The sequence below is a fragment of the Oncorhynchus mykiss genome, chromosome 28 (genome assembly GCF_013265735.2).
Source record: "Oncorhynchus mykiss isolate Arlee chromosome 28, USDA_OmykA_1.1, whole genome shotgun sequence".
NCBI classification, from domain to species: Eukaryota; Metazoa; Chordata; class Actinopteri; order Salmoniformes; family Salmonidae; genus Oncorhynchus; species Oncorhynchus mykiss.
The window spans coordinates 34,548,416-34,572,032 of record NC_048592.1 but is presented as its reverse complement, the minus strand read 5'-3'; the positions used below and the strand labels follow the sequence as shown (position 1 = coordinate 34,572,032).

The 23,617-nt window shown below is 46.4% G+C and overlaps 1 protein-coding gene across 1 annotated transcript in view; it reads right to left on the bottom strand.

Moving 5' to 3' along the window:
• Nucleotides 1-3,680: 3,680 nt before the first annotated feature.
• Nucleotides 3,681-23,617, bottom strand: part of LOC110508231 (collagen alpha-4(IV) chain) — a 68,807-nt gene continuing 48,870 nt past the window's right edge. Inside the window, exons 34-48 of the mRNA XM_036966381.1 lie at nucleotides 22,455-22,636; nucleotides 22,046-22,109; nucleotides 21,291-21,365; nucleotides 18,588-18,686; nucleotides 18,328-18,438; nucleotides 15,889-15,960; nucleotides 15,637-15,765; nucleotides 15,061-15,168; nucleotides 7,240-7,395; nucleotides 6,967-7,074; nucleotides 6,727-6,870; nucleotides 6,535-6,651; nucleotides 6,153-6,341; nucleotides 5,367-5,650; nucleotides 3,681-5,279 (exon numbers count right to left, since the gene is read on the bottom strand). Of these exons, the coding sequence (XP_036822276.1) occupies nucleotides 5,019-5,279; nucleotides 5,367-5,650; nucleotides 6,153-6,341; nucleotides 6,535-6,651; nucleotides 6,727-6,870; nucleotides 6,967-7,074; nucleotides 7,240-7,395; nucleotides 15,061-15,168; nucleotides 15,637-15,765; nucleotides 15,889-15,960; nucleotides 18,328-18,438; nucleotides 18,588-18,686; nucleotides 21,291-21,365; nucleotides 22,046-22,109; nucleotides 22,455-22,636 (2,099 nt within the window). The 3' untranslated portion in view covers nucleotides 3,681-5,018. The remainder of the gene's footprint in view (nucleotides 5,280-5,366; nucleotides 5,651-6,152; nucleotides 6,342-6,534; nucleotides 6,652-6,726; nucleotides 6,871-6,966; nucleotides 7,075-7,239; nucleotides 7,396-15,060; nucleotides 15,169-15,636; nucleotides 15,766-15,888; nucleotides 15,961-18,327; nucleotides 18,439-18,587; nucleotides 18,687-21,290; nucleotides 21,366-22,045; nucleotides 22,110-22,454; nucleotides 22,637-23,617) is intronic.

Below are 23,617 nucleotides of genomic sequence, written 5' to 3'. Positions count from 1 at the left end.
AAAACTATGAAATAACACATTGAATAAGGTAGTAACCAAAAAAGTAATTTATATTTGAGATTCTTCAAAGTAGCCACCCTTTGCCTTGATGACACCTATGCACACTCTTGGCATTCTCTCAACCATCTTCACCTGGAATGCTTTTCCAATAGTCTTGAAGGAGTTCCCACATATGCTGAGCACATGTTGGCTGCTTTTCCTTCACTTTGCGGTCTAACTCATCCCAAACCATCTCAATTGGGTTCAGGTCGGGTGATTGTGGAGGCCATCTGATGCAACACTCCATCACTCTACTTTTTGGTCAAATAGCCCTTACACAGCATGGAGATCTGTTGGGTCAATGTCCTGTTGAAAAACAAATGATAATCCCACGAAGCGCAAACCAGATGGGATGGCGTATTGCTGCAGAATGCCATGCTAGCCATGCTGGTTAAGTGTGCCTTGAATTCTAAATAAATCATTGACAGTGTCACCAGCAAAGCACCCCCACACCATCACACCTTCTCCTCCATGCTTCACGGCGGGAACCACACATGGAGATCATCTATTCATCTACTCTGCATCTCACAAAGACATTTGGAACCAAAAATCTCAAATTCAGACTCATCAGACGTAAGGACAGATTTCCACCGGTCTAATGTCCATTGCTAGTGTTTCTTGGCCCAAACAGTCTCTTCTTCTTATTGGTGTCCTTAAGCAGTGGTTTCTTTGCAGCAATTCGACCATGAAGGCCTGATTCAAGCTATCTCCTCTGAACAGTTGATGTGGAGATGTGTCTGTTACTTGAACTCTGTAAAGCATTTATTTGGGCTGTAATCTGAGGTGCAGTTAATTGCCGATTTCTGAGGCTGGTAACTCTAATGAACTTATCCTCTGCAGCATAGTTAACTCTGGGTCTTCCTTTCCTGTGGCGGTCCTCATGAGAGTCAGTTTCATCATAGCGCTTGATGGTTTTTGTGACTGCACTGAAGAAACTTTCAAAGTTCTTGAAATTTTCCTGATTGACTGACTTTCATGTTTTAAAGTCATGACTGACTGTCATTTCTCTTTGTTTATTTGAACTGTTCTTGCCATTATATGGACTTTGACTTTTACCAAATAGGGCTATCTTCTGTATACCACCCCTACCTACCTTGTAACAACACAACTGATTGGCTCAAACTCATTAAGAAGGAAAGAAATTCCACAAATTAACTTTTAACAAGGCACACCTGTTAATTGAAATACATTCCAGGTGACTACCTCATGAAGCTGGTTGAGAGAAAACAAAGAGTGTGCAAAGCTGTCAAGGCAAAGGGTGGCTACTTTGAAGAATCTCAAATATATTTAGATTTGTTAAACACTTTTTTGGTTACTACATGATTCCGTATGTGTTATTTCATCGTTGTGATGTCTTCACTATTATTCTACAATGTAGAAAAACCCTTGAATGAGTAGGTGTGTTCAAACTTTTGACTGGTACTGTAGGTTTCTATCTGAGCCATAAATGTCGATCTAAATACCTGGCTCTGGTTGCCATGGGCCAATGTGTTCTAGAATGTATAATACTTAGTTCCAGAACAGGTCAGGAATCTTGTGCTTCAGTTTGTAAGTTCACTAGCTGTGAGTCAGAGCCTAGTCAGAGCCTTTGATGAGTATTTCTTAGTAATGAGATGGGTTTGCTGGCATGTAGTACACAAGTGACAATTTTTGATGACATTACACGAAGATGGAAACAAGGGTGGGTCGGGGAGATAAACGTAAACCTATTATCCCAAACCAGTCAAAGCCTGTTGAGGTCAATTGTGGATGGTGACGTTGCACTTTGCAAGGGTTGGTTATTTAATGTGGGTTGGTGGCAATAGCTGGCACAGGTCAGCTGTCCTACTCCGCCAGGCACATTGAGGGCTTCTGTTCACAGATTAGATACTGTACTCAATCCACACCAACAATCAGCCCGAACAATGATCGCCTGAGATTTTAGACAAATACGTATGCTTACAGCAGAATATGTGTATATTATGCACTTTCTTGAGAAATATCTTTGGAATATATGCTTATATAAATATGCTTATATATATTTTTTGTGAGTAGTAGAGCTGTGCCATGTAATGCGTTATCATCGGTTGGCTGGGTGGTATGGTCGCAGACGATTGGCTGTCTGTGACATGCCATCACCCATGACTGGCTATCTGTGATGCATTACCCCCTGGGATTGGCGGCTGCTTGGTGGCATCCATTTTAGGCATCAGATGATAATTACCTATAGCGTGGCCACAGCTCTGCCCAAGTATTAAGAACATAGAACAAGGGTTGCACAAGGACCTACAGATCAAGACTTAAGGTTAATCATTAAAACTGCACTACCCATAACATTCAATTAGGCTGTATCCTCTTTCAATCTCCTGCATCGTCTGCAGTGAATCTTTTTTTTGTACGTAAGAAATGCAATGTCTGCATATCATTTTTTTTTCTTCCCCAGAATGCCCCTCTGATCTCCTTTTCCTGTCTTGTCCATAGACCTTGCCAGGCTACCCAGACTCCTTGCTCTGGTCAAAAGCTACATTAGTTTCTTCTCCACAATGAGTCTGGATCTGAGTACCTCTCCTGACAATTTCTAGAATGGAAATCCGTTCTCGACAATCTGATTGGTCGCAGAAACCAATAGGTTGGGCCAGAGCCCAAACACACGTGGGTAAAGCGACATTTGACAATTTGTCATTGGCTTTGATACTCTGATTGGTTAGAAATGATCCAATCGCTGATGACTTTTGTACAACACCCCTCATTTTTTACATCACAACAAACGACTTCAATGATGTCAGTCTCAGACTGAAGTCTGTAGCGATAAATTCAGTTTGAGTCGTCAGGCAAGCATAGACCAGCATGCACCTGTAGTCAAGGTGAGTCAGGTGTTGCCTCTAACTGCTGGTCCAGTGCCCTCTTTTTTAATGATCTCCTATTGGTTAAGGTTAGGATTTGGGTAATCTGACCCCAGATCTGTGTTGCGGGCAACTTCTACATGAATCCCTTTGAGGATATTTAAGGTGCAATGCACTGTAGTGACGTTGGACATTGAAATGGATTAGAGACTTAAATCTGCCCATCCATTGGCAGACATGAGCAGCAGGCCAATAGGAATGGAGGAGTAGCATGAACAACCTAACTGGTTAAACCAGTGCAATACCCCTTCCATTGATAAATCAACACGGCGGTCCGCACCAAGTCCCTTATGCCTGTGCGTGTGTGTGTTAGTGTGTGCCGAGCTACACTGTATGCAGGTCAACTCTGAAATGATTGTTTGAAACATGAACATTTCTTACAGCGCAGGTCCGAAATGTATAACGATGTTTAACTATCTTTTTTTTTTGTGTGTGTAAATAATGTGCAGTGTGAAAGCTAGAGAGAGAACACAGCGCTGACTGTGCTCTTCATTCTGAAAAGGAAAAGAAGAAAGAGAAGAAAAAAAACATGTTTGAGAAAGAAGTACTGTATGCTGATTGGTTCTGTTGTCGAGAGAAATAAATATGAACTTGGTCTCACTGTGGAAGAGATGGGACTCCCGGTGAAATATGTGATTGTGCTTTTGGTCTTTACATTTTACTCCGATTTACTTGGATACACATGTGGTTTTCGATAAGAGTAACCTTAAAAAGAAGTTAAAGTTAATGGAAAAGGTCCCTGTAAATGATACACAAGGATTTTTTTCATTGTGGATAAAACTTTAAAGAATAAAGACATTTGCGTATCTGTAATACAAACATGGCAGAGCTCGATTTGATAAGAAATGCAAAACAATAACAGCACGACTGTAACAATCAGCACCAACATGAACATAATTGATAGTCACACCACGAGAAACTAAATTAAACAAATTAATTTGTAATTTAATTTTACACAACTAAAAACCGGTATATAAAACCGTTATGATGTAGGAAAAAAAATGGGACCAGTGCATTTCAAAGCCGTAATAGCTGTAGTGTAAATGATAAATTATAAACAGGGTAGTTTGGGTCCTGGATGCTGATTGGCTGAAACAGCATTCCAGCCGTGTGTATATCAGACAATATACCACGGCATTGACACAAAAATATTTGTTACCGACAAAAATTGAACAGTAAACACGTTTTTTTTTAGCAATACATTTTTATAGCAATAAGGCACCTTGGGGGTTTGTGATATATGGCCAATATCCAAGAACAGCCCTTAGCCGTGGTATATTGGCCATATACCACACCCCTGGCGCCTTGTCGCTTAATTCTAACATTATGACATGGATATTGATACAACAATACTAGATTATTGGTTATTTTAACTACACATGTTAAGATTATTTCTGATTAAGGCATACTGTGTCTTTTGGCCTGTAGTCTTTGTTGGAGTGAATAGCTAGTTTTCCAATGATGAGCGCTCTGAGTAATCCAGTGTGTTCTCACTCCTTTCCCAGTGTCCACTGTCACATCCTGATCTGGGAGGTGCTCAGTGCAGGTTGATCAGTGCTGAACCATTTTGCCAATAGATGGGTTAGTGGACAAAGTCACGAAAACAATGAGCAAGCTTTACGAATTACGAAGTCGGTTAAAGGGATAGTTCAGCAAAATGACATCATCCTCCACATTTGATAGATGTTTCCTTCCCTTGAAAGTGGTCTAGTATAGACTGCAATCCACACTATGGTTTCGTTATACTAGCCACCATAGTCAAAAATGGTAAATAGTAGTAGATGATGATTGTATGCATCCCTGACAAGTGGGACAGGGCGCTGATAGGGCTGGCATAGCACAGCATTGTGACAGTGATGTAGTGGGGTCGGGGTAGTTTGGTAATCATATTATGAGGCAACTTGACTTATGGATGAAATAGGAGGTGACGTGGCCTGGGGTGGTCTAGTGGTGTGGAGCACATGTACGATGTGCCGCTGCCAGCAAGGATTGAAATCTGTTCTACTGCCTTTTCAGAACACGCTCTTCTCTCTCAATCCAATAAACATACAAAATACCAACAAAACAAAACTAGAAATCGGAGGTGACATAAGGTGTTCAGCCCTTGGTACACACGTGGCAGCGGCTGGCCTGCTGGCGCTGTTGATCGGCGGCCTTCAACACGCTAGGGACGGGGCCGGGGCCAAACTGCTCGTCCAGGGAAACATGGGTCAGCCAGAAGCTGTAGACATTGGCGAAGTAGTGGCATGTGCCCCGCGGGCCCTGGCACTCCACAAAGGGCTGGGCACGGAAGTCTCGCAGGCAGCTGCCGGATGAGGTCAGAGATTGGCCGCCACCCTCGTCGCCCGCTCCAGAGTGCTGGAGAGACGAGAGGATAGTGTGAGCGATATACAGTCATATACACACACAAACACAGAGATCCCCCCCCTACCACCACACACTCACCATGAGGAAGGAGTAGCCAGCCCACAGACTCCTCCACCCAGGGGGGCAGGTGGGGGCGATATAATCCTGGCTGTGCACTGCCACAGCGGGTGAGGGTGTCTCACACACGGCACAGCGGCTGATATGGGCACGGATGTCGTGGCCCGACACGGGCATCATGGGCACGGCAGCGGTGGTGGAAAGCCAGTAGGATTTGTCGTTGCGGCTGGCGTAGTCACAGGTACCTGTGTTGCAGTAGGAGAAGGGCATGGTGCTGAAGATACGCAGACATGAGCCGGCCTGGCCTGGAGGGAGGACAGAGAGAGAGAAGGGCAGGGCAGGGCAGGGGAGAGAGAGAGAAGGGCAGGGGAGAGAGAGAGAGAGGGGCAGGGGGAGGGGAGAGCAAGAGAGAAGGGCGGGGGGAGGAGAGAGAGAGTTGTGTACATGTGAATCAGGGTTGTTGGTCAATTCCTTTTTTTATTCAGCCAATTCAGGAAGTAAAAATAAATTCCAATTCTATTTTTTCCTCATAGGAAAACTGAAAAGGGATTGACCCCCAACTCTGATGTGAATAGATTGAAAGACAGACATGAACACATTAATGAGCTGACTCAAAATGGAGATACCTTATTAGTCAGTATCCTCTCTCTCACCCCCCCACACACACTACCTCTACCTACCCCTATACACCTCTCCACTCGGCCAACCCCTCCACACCCCTACAACCCCCCACATTCGGCCCACCCCTACACACCCCTCCACACCCTCAGCCCACCCCTCCACACCCATCTAGGGGTTCGTACGTACCCAGGTCCTGTGTGTGTGTCCTCTCCTGCCCCTCCAGGTAGAACAGGCTATAGCCGGTCCACAAGGGGCTGCTGCCCTCGGGACACACAGGGACCTCCACCGACTGGCTGTGGATCACCAGCAGGAAGCCTGAACTCACAGAGCCAGTGGAACCGGGGTAGCCACGGTCACCCTGAGAACCCGGAGGACCTGTGAGGAGGAAGAGTATATGTGTTTACACCAAAATACTAATGTATACATGTCAGATGTGAGTATATTAGTATATTAGTATATTGCATTATGTTGAGGAGCACGGTGAAACGGCTTACTTCTGTTACTATTTGTTATATATTCTGTCTCTGTGTGCGTGTGTGTATATGTGTGTGTGTGTGTATGTATTTACCCTGATGTCCCACAAAACCTTGCTGTCCATGATCGCCTGGGTCTCCTAAAGGTCCAGGTGTACCTGGAGGTCCAATTCTCCCTGGGGGCCCTCGTGACCCAGCTGGGCCCTTAGGACCTAGAGAAAATGACACACAAAGCACCACCGTCGGTGTGAAAAACAACACACATCATGTTTCTGTAGGTCACTTACCGTGAGGCCCAGGGTTCCCACGGGGCCCAGCCTTTCCCGGGGGACCATTTGGACCTGATGGACCTGAGGGGCCATGGATCCCACGGTAGGGTTCCTGAGTGGTAAGGACACCATCCAAAACCTGACCGGGCAGGCCTTTGGGACCTGCAGGGGGATACAGAGGAACCTCATTGTCAAAAGAACAGGGCAGGCTAAACAGCTAGAATTGTCTCAGTTATCTCTATTGGTCTCAGTCCTCACCTGCATCCCCAGGTTTGCCTTTGTCACCTTTGGGCCCCAGGAGGCCGTAGGCGCCTGGACGACCTCTTGCTCCGTTGGGGCCCATGTGACCCTCAGGGCCTCTGGCACCTATCAGAAAAGAACATTAGGCACCAAACAGAGAAAACAGACTGCATCAGGGAGGGACTAACTCGACCTGCCCCCCCCCCCCAAAAAAAAACACAACAATTTTGTTTTCCAATTTTAAATGTTTTACACAGTTTTCTGTTTCGGAGTTGTGTGTTATGTGGTTACCTTTGGGTCCTTGTGATCCTGAGTAGTCTGTTGGCCCTAGGGGTCCTGGGGGGCCTCTCTGTCCTTTATGGCCATTGGGCCCTGGTGGCCCTTGGGGGCCTGGGTCTCCTGGAGATGGCTCTGCAGTACCAGCAGGACCCGGTTCACCGGGTGGTCCTGAAAACACTCAAATACTGAGACAAGAAAAACACACAGAAACACCTGACACCTGGTACACAATGACAGACTGACTGACATCTGACCCCATGTGCACACTGACTGACATCTGACCCCTGGTACACACTGACTGACATCTGACATCTGGTACACACTGACATCTGACACCTGGTACACACTGACATCTGACACCATAACATTTCATTTAAGCAAGTAAGTAAGGGATGGCTGCCGTCTTCTCGGCTCTTAACCAACTATGATATTTTGCATGTTTTTTCCCGTTGTTCGTATCTTGTATTGTACATAATGTTGCTGCTACCGTTTATTATGACAGAAAAGAGCTTCTGGACATCAGAACTGTGATTACTCACCTCAAATTGGACAAAGTTTTTCTTGAATGAGTCAGACGGGAGGGATATACTACAAACCAAATCAATTTTATTTATTTATCTATATTCCCTGTCTTAGGTCAGTTAGGATCACCACTTTATTTTAAGAATGTGAAATGTCAACACATTCCCAGTGGGTCATACATTTACATACACTCAATTAGTATTTGGTAGCATTGTCTTTAAATTGTTTAACTTGGGTCAAACGTTTCAATTAGCCTTACACAAGCTTCCCACAATAAGTTGGGTGAATTTTGTCCCATTCCTCCTGACAGAGCTGGTGTAACTGAGTCAGATTTGTAGGCCTCCTTGTTCGCACACACCGTTTCAGTTCTGCCCACAAATGTTCTATAGGATTGAGGTCAGGGCTTTGTGATGGTCACTCAAATACCTTGACGTTGTTGTCCTTAAGCCATTTTGCCACAACTGTGGAAGTATGCTTGGGGTCATTGTCCATTTGGAAGACCAATTTGCGACCAAGCTTTAACTTACTGACTGATGTCTTGAGATGTTGCTTCAATATATCCACATAATTTCACAACATGATGCTGCCACCCCCGTGCTTCACGGTTGGGATGGTGTTCTTCGGCTTGCAAGCCTCCCCCTTTTTCCATAATGGTCATTATGGCCAAACAGTTCTATTTTTGTTTCATCAGAACAGAGGACAGGACATTTCTCCAAAAAGTACGATCTTTGTCCCCATGTGCAGTTGCAAACCGTAGTGTGGCTTTTTTATGGCGGTTTTGAAGCAGTGGCTTCTTCCTTGCTTAGCGGCCTTTCAGGTTATGTCGATATAGGACTCGTTTAACTGTGAATATATATTAACTGAGTTTGAAGGTAGGCCTTGAAATACATCCACAGGTACACCTCCAATTAACTCAAATTATGTCAATTAGCCTATCAGAAGCTTCTAAATCAAATCAAATCAAATCAAATCAAATTTTATTTGTCACATACACATGGTTAGCAGATGTTAATGCGAGTGTAGCGAAATGCTTGTGCTTCTAGTTCCGACAATGCAGTAATAACAAGTAATCTAACTAACAATTCCAAAACTACTGTCTTGTACACAGTGTAAGGGGATAAAGAATATGTACATAAGGATATATGAATGAGTGATGGTACAGAGCAGTATAGGCAAGATACAGTAGATGGTATCGGGTACAGTATGTACAAATGAGATGAGTATGTAAACAAAGTGGCATAGTATAGTATAAAGTGGCTAGTGATACATGTATTACATAAGGATACCGTCGATGATATAGAGTACAGTATATACGTATGCATATGAGATGAATAATGTAGGGTAAGTAACATTTATATAAGGTAGCATTGTTTAAAGTGGCTAGTGATATATTTACATCATTTCCCATCAATTCCCATTATTAAAGTGGCTGGAGTTGAGTCAGTGTCAGTGTGTTGGCAGCAGCCACTCAGTGTTAGTGGTGGCTGTTTAACAGTCTGATGGCCTTGAGATAGAAGCTGTTTTTCAGTCTCTCGGTCCCAGCTTTGATGCACCTGTACTGACCTCGCCTTCTGGATGATAGCGGGGTGAACAGGCAGTGGCTCGGGTGGTTGATGTCCTTGATGATCTTTATGGCCTTCCTGTGACATCGGGTGGTGTAGGTGTCCTGGAGGGCAGGTAGTTTGCCCCCGGTGATGCGTTGTGCAGACCTCACTACCCTCTGGAGAGCCTTACGGTTGAGGGCGGTGCAGTTGCCATACCAGGCGGTGATACAGCCCGCCAGGATGCTCTCGATTGTGCATCTGTAGAAGTTTGTGAGTGCTTTTGGTGACAAGCCGAATTTCTTCAGCCTCCTGAGGTTGAAGAGGCGCTGCTGCGCCTTCTTCACGATGCTGTCTGTGTGAGTGGACCAATTCAGTTTGTCTGTGATGTGTATGCCGAGGAACTTAAAACTTGCTACCCTCTCCACTACTGTTCCATCGATGTGGATAGGGGGGTGTTCCCTCTGCTGTTTCCTGAAGTCCACAATCATCTCCTTAGTTTTGTTGACGTTGAGTGTGAGGTTGTTTTCCTGACACCACACTCCGAGGGCCCTCACCTCCTCCCTGTAGGCCGTCTCATCGTTGTTGGTAATCAAGCCTACCACTGTTGTGTCGTCCGCAAACTTGATGATTGAGTTGGAGGCGTGCGTGGCCACGCAGTCGTGGGTGAACAGGGAGTACAGGAGAGGGCTCAGAACGCAACCTTGTGGGGCCCCAGTGTTGAGGATCAGCGGGGAGGAGATGTTGTTGCCTACCCTCACCACCTGGGGGCGGCCCGTCAGGAAGTCCAGTACCCAGTTTCACAGGGCGGGGTCGAGACCCAGGGTCTCGAGCTTGATGACGAGCTTGGAGGGTACTATGGTGTTGAATGCCGAGCTGTAGTCGATGAACAGCATTCTCACATAGGTATTCCTCTTGTCCAGATGGGTTAGGGCAGTGTGCAGTGTGGTTGAGATTGCATCGTCTGTGGACCTATTTGGGCGGTAAGCAAATTGGAGTGGGTCTAGGGTGTCAGGTAGGGTGGAGGTGATATGGTCCTTGACTAGTCTCTCAAAGCACTTCATGATGACGGATGTGAGTGCTACGGGGCGGTAGTCATTTAGCTCAGTTACCTTAGCTTTCTTGGGAACAGGAACAATGGTGGCCCTCTTGAAGCATGTGGGAACAGCAGACTGGTATAGGGATTGATTGAATATGTCCGTAAACACACCGGCCAGCTGGTCTGCGCATGCTCTGAGGGCGCGGCTGGGGATGCCATCTGGGCCTGCAGCCTTGCGAGGGTTAACACGTTTAAATGTCTTACTCACCTCGGCTGCAGTGAAGGAGAGACCGCATGTTTTCGTTGCAGGCCGTGTCAGTGGCACTGTATTGTCCTCAAAGCGGGCAAAAAAGTTATTTAGTCTGCCTGGGAGCAAGACATCCTGGTCCGTGACTGGGCTGGGTTTCTTCCTGTAGTCCGTGATTGACTGTAGACCCTGCCACATGCCTCTTGTGTCTGAGCCGTTGAATTGAGATTCTACTTTGTCTCTGTACTGGCGCTTAGCTTGTTTGATAGCCTTGCGGAGGGAATAGCTGCACTGTTTGTATTCGGTCATGTTACCAGACACCTTGCCCTGATTAAAAGCAGTGGTTCGCGCTTTCAGTTTCACACGAATGCTGCCATCAATCCACGGTTTCTGGTTAGGGAATGTTTTAATCGTTGCTATGGGAACGACATCTTCAACGCACGTTCTAATGAACTCGCACACCGAATCAGCGTATTCGTCAATGTTGTTATCTGACGCAATACGAAACATCTCCCAGTCCACGTGATGGAAGCAGTCTTGGAGTGTGGAGTCAGCTTGGTCGGACCAGCGTTGGACAGACCTCAGCGTGGGAGCCTCTTGTTTTAGTTTCTGTCTGTAGGCAGGGATCAACAAAATGGAGTCGTGGTCAGCTTTTCCGAAAGGGGGGCGGGGCAGGGCCTTATATGCGTCGCGGAAGTTAGAGTAACAATGGTCCAAGGTCTTTCCTCCCCTGGTTGCGCAATCGATATGCTGATAAAATTTGGGGAGTCTTGTTTTCAGATTAGCCTTGTTAAAATCCCCAGCTACAATGAATGCAGCCTCCGGATAAATTGTTTCCAGTTTGCAGAGTGTTAAATAAAGTTCGTTCAGAGCCATCGATGTGTCTGCTTGGGGGGGGATATATACGGCTGTGATTATAATCGAAGAGAATTCTCTTGGTAGATAATGCGGTCTACATTTGATTGTGAGGAATTCTAAATCAGGTGAACAGAAGGATTTGAGTTCCTGTATGTTTCTTTCATCGCACCATGTCACGTTAGTCATAAGGCATACGCCCCCGCCCCTCTTTTTACCAGAAAGATGTTTTTTCCTGTCTGCGCGATGCGTGGAGAAACCTGTTGGCTGCACCGCTTCGGAAAGCGTCTCTCCAGTAAGCCACGTTTCCGTGAAGCAAAGGACGTTACAGTCTCTGATGTCCCTCTGGAATGCTACCCTTGCTCGGATTTCATCAACCTTGTTGTCAAGAGACTGGACATTGGCAAGAAGAATGCTAGGGAGTGGTGCGCGCTGTGCCCGTCTCCGGAGTCTGACCAGAAGACCGCCTCGTTTCCCTCTCTTTCGGAGTCGTTTTTTTGGGTCGCTGCATAGGATCCACTCCGTTGTCCTGTTTGTAAGGCAGAACACAGGATCCGCGTCGCGAAAAACATATTCTTGGTCGTACTGATGGTGAGTTGATGCTGATCTTATATTCAGTAGTTCTTCTCGACTGTATGTAATGAAACCTAAGATGACCTGGGGTACTAATGTAAGAAATAACACGTAAAAAAACAAAAAACTGCATAGTTTCCTAGGAACGCGAAGCGAGGCGGCCATCTCTGTCGGCGCCGGAAGTATGTATCTAAAGCCATCTAAAGCCATGGCATAATTTTCTGGAATTTTCCAAGCTGTTTAAAGGCACAGTAAACTTCTGACCCACTGGAATTGTGATACAGTGAATTATGATAATCTGTCTGTAAACAATTTTTGGAAAAATTACTTGTGTGACGCACATAGATGTCCTAACCGACTTGACAAAACTATAGTTTTTTAACAAGAAATTTGTGGAGTGGTTGAAAAATGAGTTTTAATGACTCAACCTAAGTGTATGTAAACTTCCGACTTCAACTTTATATCCTACAAACAGGACATTAAAAACTGTAATAGCTTATGCTTCACTGAGTCGTGGCTGAACGATGAGATTAAGAACATACAGCTGGCACTCCATCGGCAGGATAGAACAGCAGCCTCTGGTAAGACACAAGATGGGGGCCTATGTATATATGTAAACAACAGCTGGTGCATGATATCTAAGGAAGTCTCAAGGTTTTGCTCACATGAGGTAGAGTATCTCATGATAAACTGTAGACCACACTATCTACCCAGAGAGTTTTCATCTGTATTTTTCGTAGCTGTCTACATACCACCACAGACCGATGCTGGCACTAAAACCACACTCAATGAGCTGTATACCACCATAAGCAAACAGTAAATAGCTCATCCAGAGGCGGCAATCCTAGTGGCCGGGGACTATAATGCAGGGAAACTTAAATCAGTTCTAGACCACCTTTACTCCACACACAGAGACGCGGACAAAGCTCTCTCTCGCACTCCATTTGGCAAACCTGACCATAATTCTATCCTCCTAATTCCATTTTACAAGCAAAAATTAAAGCAGGAAGCACCTCAGCCTATAAAAAAGTGGTCAGATGAAGCAGATGCTAAACTACAGGACTGTTTTGCTAGCACAGACTGGAATATGTTCCAGGATTCTGATGGCATTGAGGAGTACACCACATCAGTCACTGGCTTTATCAATAAGTGTATCGAGGACGTCGTCCCCACAGTAACTGTACGTACATACCCCAACCAGAAGCCATGGATCACAGGCAACTTTCGCACTGAGCTAAGGGTAGAGCTGCCGCTTTCAAGGAGCTGGACTCCTTGAAGCTTATGAAAAATCTTGCTATGTCCTCCGACGAACCATCAAACAGGCAAAGCGTCAATATAGGACTAGGATCGAATCATACTACACTGGCTCCGGTGCTTGTCAGATGTGGCAGGGATTGCAAACTATTACAGACTACAAAGGGACGCACAGCCAAGAGCTGCCCAGTGATACGAGCCTATCTGACAAGCTAAATAACTTCTATGCTCGCTTCGAGGCAAGTAACACTGAAACATGTATGAGAGCATCAGCTGTTCTGGACGACCGTGTGATCACGCTCTCCATAGCCGATGTGAGTAAGACCTTTAAACAGGTCAACATTCATATGGCCGCAGGGCCAGACAGATTACCAGGATGTGCACTCCGGGCATGCGCTGACCAACTGGCAACTGTTTTCACTGACATGTACAACCTCTCCTTGACCGATTCTGTAAAACCAACATGTTTCAAGCAGACCACCATAGTTCCTGTGCCCAGGAACACTAAGGTAACCTGCCTAAATAACTACCGACCCATAGCACTCACGCCTGTAGCCATGAAATCATGAAATGCTTTGAAAGGCTGGTCATAGTTCACATCAACACCATTATCCCAGAAACCCTAGACCCACTCCAATTTGGGTACCACACCAACAGAGTCACAGATGATGCAATCTCTATTGCACTCCACACTGCCCTTTCATACCTTTCATACCTGGAATTTGCAAATCAATTCATTAAAAATCCTACAATGTGATTTTCTGGATTTTTTTTTCTCATTTAGTCTGTCATAGTTGAAGTGTACCTATGATGAAAATTACAGGCCTTTCTCATCTTTTTAAGTGGGAGAACTTGCACAATTGGTGGCTGACTAAATACTTTTTTGCCCCACTGTATGTGAGATTGCTAATCATTGACTACAGCTCAGCGTTCAACACCAAAGTGCCCTCAAAGCTCATCACTAAGCTAAGGACCCTGGGACTAAACACCTCCCTCTGCAACTGGATCCTGGACTTCCTGACGGGCTGCCCCCAGGTGGTGAGGGTAGGTAACAACACGGCGGTACTGGAGCGCCAACGTTAGGTCCAAGAGGCTTCTAAACAGCTTCTAACCCCAAGCCATAAAACCCCTGAACAGCTAATCAAATGGCTACCCAGAATATTTGCATTGCCCCCCCCCCCCTTCTAAGCTTCTGCTACTCTGTTATTATCTATGCATAGTCACTTTAATAACTCTACCTACATGTACATATTATCTCAATTACCTTGACACCGATCCCCTGCACATTGACTCTGTACCGGTACCCCCCCTGTATACAGCCCCGAAATTGTGATTTACTGCTGCTCTTTAATTATTTGTTATTCTTTTCTCTTACCTTTTTTTAGGTATTTTCTTAAAACTGCATTGTTGGTTAAGGGCTTGTAAGTAAGCCTTTCATTATTTGGCGTACACACTGACAGACAGTTTGACATTTGTCACCTGGTACAGACAGACAGACGTCACCTGGTACAGACAGACAGACAGACAGACATTTGTCACCTGGTACAGACAGACAGACAGACAGACAGACAGACAGACAGACAGACATTTGTCACCTGGTACAGACAGACATTTGTCACCTGGTACAGACAGACAGACAGACAGACATTTGTCACCTGGTACAGACAGACAGACAGACAGACAGACAGACAGACAGACAGACATTTGTCACCTGGTACAGACAGACAGACAGACAGACAGACAGACAGACAGAGACAGAGACAGAGACAGAGACAGAGACAGACACAGACACACATGCACACCTGGAGGTCCATGAATGCCTTCGTATCCTGGCTCTCCATTGGGTCCTCTGTGACATTCTGAGCACTCTCCACCTGAACCACCGGGCTCACCAGTGACTCCTTTTGGTCCTGGGTGACATTACACATTCAATCAACCATACAGGAGTCAAACAGTACCTAACATCATGTCAACAACCCAACACTCACATGTACCCTACTCCACCGGGGAACTACGCAGTAATGACACACAATGTACTGTATCTACTACATTAGAAACTTAAAAGAAAATCACAGTGTTAAAATGTTTTAGTTTTTAATACATTTAAAAAATGTCTAAAAACCTGTTTTCGCTTTGTCATTATGGGGTATTGTGTGTAGATTCATACATTTTTGAATAAATCTGTAATGTAACAACATGTGAAAGAAAGTCCAGGAGTCTGAATACTTTCCGAATGCACCTTCTATAAACTTAAAATAAAATCACACGCCAACCTTTTGCTAAATTCTAACGTATGGTGATCTCTTACATGGCATATCAATCATGTCATTACTATCTTGAAAAGCACATTTTTCACTCATGACTGACACAAACAGTACCTTGGTAGCCTGGAGGGCCCCTTAGGCCTTTAGATCCGGGGTAAGACGTTCCCGGGGGTCCCTGGGAGCCTGTGTGGCCTTTGAGTCCGGGGAACCCAGATGGCCCTCGTGGGCCCAACACATCTGGTCCTGAGAGAGTGAGATGTGACACATAAGGACTACTGGTACCTGTTTCAATTAGTAACGTACTTTACCTGGATTTAGATATCGATAAATAACTGTCTCTGAATAGATAAGTGTTTGTAACCTCACCTCTTGCTCCCTTCTCTCCTTTTTGGCCTTGGAGCCCGTTCAGACCATGCAGCCCTGGGGGTCCCGGGAAACCTGTGGAGAAATTCACATCAAGTCAAGGAGGAGCACTGCCAGAGCCCTGCAAAATGACCTCCAGCAGGCCACAAATGTGCATGTGTCTGCTCAAACGGTCAGAAACAGACTACATGAGGGTGGTATGAGGGCCCGACGTCCACAGGTGGGGGTTGTGCTTACAGCCCAACACCGTGCAGGACGTTTGGCATTTGCCAGAGAACACCAAGATTGGCAAATTCACCACTGGCGCCCTGTGCTCTTCACAGATGAAAGCAGGTTCACACTGAGCACATGTGACAGACGTGACAGAGTCTGGAGACGCCGTGGAGAACGCTCTGCTGCCTGCAACATCCTCCAGCATGACCGGTTTGGCGGTGGGTCAGTCATGGTGTGGGGTGGCATTTCTTTGGGGGGCCGCACAGCCCTCCATGTGCTCGCCAGAGGTAGCCTGACTGCCATTAGGTACCGAGATGAGATCCTCAGACCCCTTGTGAGACCATATTCTGGTGCGGTTGGCCCTGGGTTCCTCCTAATGCAAGATATCATGTTGCTGGAGTGTGTCAGCAGTTCCTGCAAGAGGAAGGCATTGATGCTATGGACTGGCCCGCCCGTTCCCCAGACCTGAATCCAATTGAGCACATATGGGACATCATGTCTCGCTCCATCCACCAACGCCACGTTGCACCACAGACTGTCCAGGAGTTGGCGGATGCTTTAGTCCAGGTCTGGGAGGAGATCCCTCAGGAGACCACCCGCCACCTCATCAGGAGCATGCCCAGGCGTTGTAGGCAGGTCATACAGGCACGTGGAGGCCACACACTCTACTGAGCCTCATTTTGACTTGTTTTAAGGACATTACATCAAAGTTGGATCAGCCTGTAGTGTGGTTTTCCACTTTAATTTTGAGTGTGACTCCAAATCCAGACCTCCATGGGTTGATAAATTTGATTTCCATTGATCATTTTTGTGTGATTTTGTTGTCAGCACAATCAACTATGTAAAGAAAAAAATATTTAATAAGAATATTTCATTAATTCAGATCTAGGATGTGTTATTTTAGTGTTCCCTTTATTTCTTTTTTTGAGCAGTGTAATTCAAGGCCTACCTTCAAACTTAGTGCCTCTTTGTTTGACATGATGGGATAATCAAAAGAAATCAGCCAAGACCTCAGAAAAAAATTGTAGACCTCCACAAGTCTGGTTCATCATTGGGAGCAATTTCCAAATGCCTGAAGGTACCACGTTCATCTGTACAAACAATAGTACACAAGTATAAACACCATGGGACCACTGCTCAGGAAGGAGACGCGTTCTGTTTCCTAGAGATGAACGTACTTTGGTGCCAAAAGTGCAAATCAATCCCAGAACAACAGCAAAGGACCTTGTGAAGATGCTGGAGAAACAGGTACAAAAGTATCTATATCCACAGTTAAATGACTCCAATAATGACATAACCTGAAAGTCCGCTCAACAAGGAAGAAGCCACTGCTCCAAAACCGCCATAAAAAAGCCAGACTATGGTTTGCAACTGCACATGGGGACAAAGATCGTACTTTTTGGAGAAATGTCCTCTGGTCTGATGAAACAAAAATATAACTGCTTGGCCATAATAACCATCGTTATGTTTGGAGGAAAAAGGGGGATGCTTGCAAGCCGAAGATCCCCATCCCAACCATGAAGCACTGGGGTGGCAGCATCATGTTGTGTGGGTGCTTTACTGCAGGAGGGACTGGTGCGCTTCACAAAATAGATAACATCACGAGGAAAGAAAATTATGTGGATATATTGAAGCAACATGTCAAGACATCAGTCAGGAAGTTAAAGCTTGGTCGCAAATTGGTCTTCCAAATGGACAATGACCCCAAGCATACTTCCAAAGTTGTGGAAAATGGCTACATGACAACAAAGTCAAGGTATTGGAGTGGCCATCACAAAGCCCTGACCTCATCCTATAGGAAATTTGTGGGCAGAACTGACAAAGCGTGTGCGAGCAAGGAGGCCTATAAACCTGACTCAGTTACAACAGCTCTGTCAGGATGAATGGAACAAAATTCACCCAACTTATTGTGGGAAGCTTGTGGAAGGCTACCCGAAACGTTTGCCCCAAGTTGAACAATTTAAAGGCAATGCTACAAAATACTAATTGAGTGTATGTACACTTCTGAACCACTTGGAATGTGATGAAAGAAATAAAAGCTGAAAGAAATAATTCTCTCTACTATTATTCTGACATTTCACATTCTTAAAATAAACTGGTGATCCTAACTGACCTAAGACAGGGTATTTTTTACTGGGATTAAATGTCAGGAATTGTGAAAAACTGAGTTTAAATGTATTTGGCTAAGGTGAATGTAAATCTCCGACTTTGTAGATTGGGTCTTAGTACCTGGAGGACCGGGCAGTCCAGGATTGCCCTTGGGGCCTTGACCTCCGAGAATTCCTCCGGGAGGCCCTGGGGAGCCTGGACGACCCGGCGGACCTGAGGGACCAGGGAAACCTGCACACACACAAACTTTAGAATCTAAAATGCTTACATATGTAGACACTAAACAAACACATAGACATAAATTAAATGTCCTGTACCCTGTCCTAAGGAGAAAATATGAAATGAGTGACATACAGAAGGGGACTTTAGGGATCCATTACCTGGGCCACCCAGTGGTCCACGGGCTCCGTGGACACCAGGCTGTCCTGGTGAGCCTCTGGGTCCTGGGCTCCCTGGATCTCCTGGGTCTCCCTTTGGATCTATAGAGTGTGAAAAAGATCAATTAGGGTTGCACATTTCTAGTCACTTTCCCAGAAATTCCGGTTGGGAGGTTCCCAGAATCGGGAGGAAATAAGGACATCTGTAATCCTCCAACAAGGATTTCTGGAAAAGTTACCGGAATTTTGCAACCCTAGTGCCAATCACACCTGCACATACCTTCTAGGAGTGTGAATCACTGCCCCAACACAAACGTCACATTTGGAAGTGAACACAAATACAGAAAACAACAGCAGCAGCAGCCTGACTGGGAACAACAGCAGCAGCCTGACTGACTGACTGGCTGGGAACAACAGCAGCAGCCTGACTGACTGACTGGCTGGGAACAACAGCAGCAGCCTGACTGACTGACTGGCTGGGAACAACAGCAGCAGCCTGACTGACTGACTGACTGGGAACAACAGCAGCCTGACTGACTGACTGACTGACTGGCTGGGAACAACAGCAGCCTGACTGACTGACTGACTGACTGACTGGGAACAACAGCAGCCTGACTGACTGACTGACTGACTGGCTGGGAACAACAGCAGCAGCCTGACTGACTGACTGGCTGGGAACAACAGCAGCAGCCTGACTGACTGACTGACTGACTGGCTGGGAACAACAGCAGCAGCCTGACTGACTGACTGGCTGGGAACAACAGCAGCAGCCTGACTGACTGACTGACTGACTGAGAACAGCAGCAGCCTGACTGACTGACTGAGAACAGCAGCAGCAGCCTGACTGACTGACTGACTGACTGACTGGGAACAACAGCAGCAGCCTGACTGACTGACTGACTGGGAACAACAGCAGCAGCCTGACTGACTGACTGACTGAGAACAGCAGCAGCCTGCCTGACTGACTGACTGACTGAGAACAGCAGCAGCCTGACTGACTGACTGACTGAGAACAGCAGCAGCCTGACTGACTGACTGGGAACAACAGCAGCAGCCTGACTGACTGACTGACTGAGAACAGCAGCAGCCTGACTGACTGAGAACAGCAGCAGCCTGACTGACTGAGAACAGCAGCAGCCTGACTGACTGACTGACTGACTGGGAACAACAGCAGCAGCCTGACTGACTGACTGACTGGGAACAATAGCAGCAGCCTGACTGACTGACTGGGAACAATAGCAGCAGCCTGACTGACTGACTGACAGACTGACAACAACAGCAGCAGCCTGACTGACTGACTGGGAACAACAGCAGCAGCCTGACTGACTGACTGACAACAGCAGCAGCCTGACTGACTGACTGACAACAGCAGCAGCAGCCTGACTGACTGACTGACAGACTGACAACAACAGCAGCAGCCTGACTGACTGACTGGGAACAACAGCAGCAGCCTGACTGACTGACAACAGCAGCAGCCTGACTGACTGACAGACTGAGAACAGCAGCAATTTACTGACAACAACAGCAGCGGATTGGAAAGAGTTAAGAGCTGACCTGGGAAGGCATCTCATCTTCCCCCAGGACATTGTTAGCACAACATTCAGACCAGACCTGCCAGTCTGGTCAAGGAGCACCAACATCTAAATGGCCATGCTAATGACTCCACAGGAGGAGAGCATTAAGGAAGCCTACGAAAGGAAGCTGTTGACGTGCCAGACACTCGTGGATGAATGCACTGACAAGGGATGGAAGGCCAAGTGTCTACCAGTAGAAGGACACTAAGGATTCTATGAGTAAAGGGAGCACAGCGTTAGAAGATCTGTTGCATAGCTAGGCAGGAGGCAGAGAGGGCATGGTAATGGCTGGAGGAGCAGTTGGCAAGCCACCTGGCTCAGATGGGGCCTGATCGACCCGATCGGTGCACCCTTCAGAAGGTATAGTGAGCAGCGCCAAAACACCTAATGCATTGGGGACCTCACCTGAGCATAAGACTTTTTGCAGCTATCCTCTGTGTGCAGGTAAAGTACGGCAAGCTAGCCATAGCATATTCAGTTAATATCCCTGAATATCATATGTGACCTGAAGTTACTCCTATTCTAATGACTCAGCATCACACTCTGGACAAGAGCAGTACCAGGATCATGGGAGAACATAAACACAAATTAATAAACAGGAGAGATACGGTCATGATACATACATAGCACACAGTTCTGTCATGCTGCCCTCTTAGAAAAAAAGGGTTCCAAAAGGGTTCTTCGGCTGTCCCCATAGGAGAACCCTTTTTGGTTCCAGGGAGAACACTTTTTGGTCCTACATGGAAAGGGTTCTACATAGAACCCAAAAGGGTTCTTCAAAGGGTTGTCCTATGGGGACAGTCGAATAACCTTTTTAGGTTCTAGATAGCATAGTTTTCCTAAGAGTGTACTGTGCACTGATGTGACTTCTAAACTGTACGGGCTAGAATCCCCATTGGAAGTGAGTATTTATTTAGTAACTTTTTTATCTGGTAGATCCGGGAGTCCTAAACATCCTGTATCCTGTTGTCATCATCTCAAAACTGTAATAGTGTTGTTTGTGTTTGTTCACTCAGTTGGAAATGTGTCCAAATGTAGCGCCCCAGATACTCTGGCTCTAGCCAAGCGGAGTGTAGAGCTCTGTATGGGGAATAAGGAGCCATGCTGTCAGCAGACGTTGTATTGTGATCACCTAAGGTTCTGCATTCTCCTGGAGGACCCGGTGGCCCAGGTAGTCCTGGTTGTCCTATAGAGTCTCCTGGGTCACCTGCAGAATAGGGTCAGGGGTTTGAGTGTCAGGATACAGAGAAGATATTAGTCGTAATTACAGCACTTTCACTCTGATAATAACCCACGTTTTGGAATCCTCTCTTCTTGTCCCTTTATGACCTCCCCTTCCTCTCTTCCTGTCCCTTTATGACCCCCCCCTTCCTCTCTTCCTGTCCCTTTATGACCTCCCCTTCCTCTCTTCCTGTCCCTTTATGACCTCCCCTTCCTCTCTTCCTGTCCCTTTATGACCTCCCCTTCCTCTCTTCCTGTCCCTTTATGACCTCCCCTTCCTCTCTTCCTGTCCCTTAATGACCTCCCCTTCCTCTCTTCCTGTCCCTTTATGACCTCCCCTTCCTCTCTTCCTGTCCCTTTATGACCTCCCCTTCCTCTCTTCCTGTCCCTTTATGACCTCCACTTCCTCTCTTCCTGTCCATTTATGACCTCCCCTTCCTCTCTTCCTGTCCCTTTATGACCTCCCCTTCCTCTCTTCCTGTCCCCTTATGACCTCCCCTTCCTCTCTTCCTGTCCCTTTATGACCTCCCCTTCCTCTCTTCCTGTCCCTTTATGACCTCCCCTTCCTCTCTTCCTGTCCCTTTATGACCTCCCCTTCCTCTCTTCCTGTCCCTTTAAGTTCCCCTTATCATGTTTGTGTGTATTTTCTGTTGTCTCTCTACTCACCCTGTAAGCCTGTCATTCCTGGAAGGCCTGGGTTCCCAGGAGGGCCCGTGTGCCCAGGGTCCCCCTGCAAGGGGGATAAACCAACAGTCACTGGCATAGCAACACACAGTAACACCCACTGGCATAGCAACACACAGTAACACCAACACACCAAGATACTCACACATAAACATCCTGTGTCTTAACAAAGACATCTGTTCCTACATTACTTCCAAGACCACTTACTTGGGAAGGAATATATTCTCAACTTAAATACATACAGACATACTGCACCTCATTTATCAATCTTGAGCAGCATTCATTTGTCTGGAAACCATTCATAATAGCAATTTTTACCAAAGTTTTAGTAGTTTAATGAGGTAAACAAAGAACATCTAAGATGTAGTGATGAGTATCAGTAATGAAGTACCTTATCACCGACTGGTCCAGGGAAACCAACTATACCACTCAAGCCTTTAGGTCCTCGAGGTCCGGGGGGTCCAGGGGGACCAGGTCTGCCAGGTTGTCCTGGGAGCCCTTTCTCATATCCAGGAGGACCATCCTGTCCATTCCCCCCTGGTTTACCTGGTGACCCACTTGAGCCCTTGGAACCTGAGAAGAAAGAACAGTGCATTGTTTATCCATGTATTATTAGAGAATCAAAAATACAGTCCCGCCGTCTACCACCTGCTAAAATACAGTCCCACCGTCTACCACCTGCTAAAATACAGTCCCACCGTCTACCACCTGCTAAAATACAGTCCCACCGTCTACCACCTGCTAAAATACAGTCCCACCGTCTACCACCTGCTAAAATACAGTCCCACCGTCTACCACCTGCTAAAATACAGTCCCACCGTCTACCACCTGCTAAAATACAGTCCCACCGTCTACCACCTGCTAAAATACAGTCCCACCGTCTACCACCTGCTAAAATACAGTCCCACCGTCTACCACCTGCTAAAATACAGTCCCACCGTCTACCACCTGCTAAAATAGTCCCACTGTCTACCACCTGCTAAAATACAGTCCCACCGTCTACCACCTGCTAAAATACAGTCCCACCGTCTACCACCTGCTAAAATACAGTCCCACCGTCTACCACCTGCTAAAATACAGTCCCACCGTCTACCACCTGCTAAAATACAGTCCCTCCGTCTACCACCTGCTAAAATAGTCCCACCGTCTACCATCTGCTAAAATACAGTCCCACCGTCTACCACCTGCTAAAATACAGTCCCACCGTCTACCACCTGCTAAAATACAGTCCCACCGTCTACCACCTGCTAAAATACAGTCCCACCGTCTACCACCTGCTAAAATACAGTCCCACCGTCTACCACCTGCTAAAATACAGTCCCACCGTCTACCACCTGCTAAAATACAGTCCCTCCGTCTACCACCTGCTAAAATACAGTCCCACCGTCTACCACCTGCTAAAATACAGTCCCACCGTCTACCACCTGCTAAAATACAGTCCCACCGTCTACCACCTGCTAAAATACAGTCCCACCGTCTACCACCTGCTAAAATACAGTCCCACCGTCTACCACCTGCTAAAATACAGTCCCACCGTCTACCACCTGCTAAAAT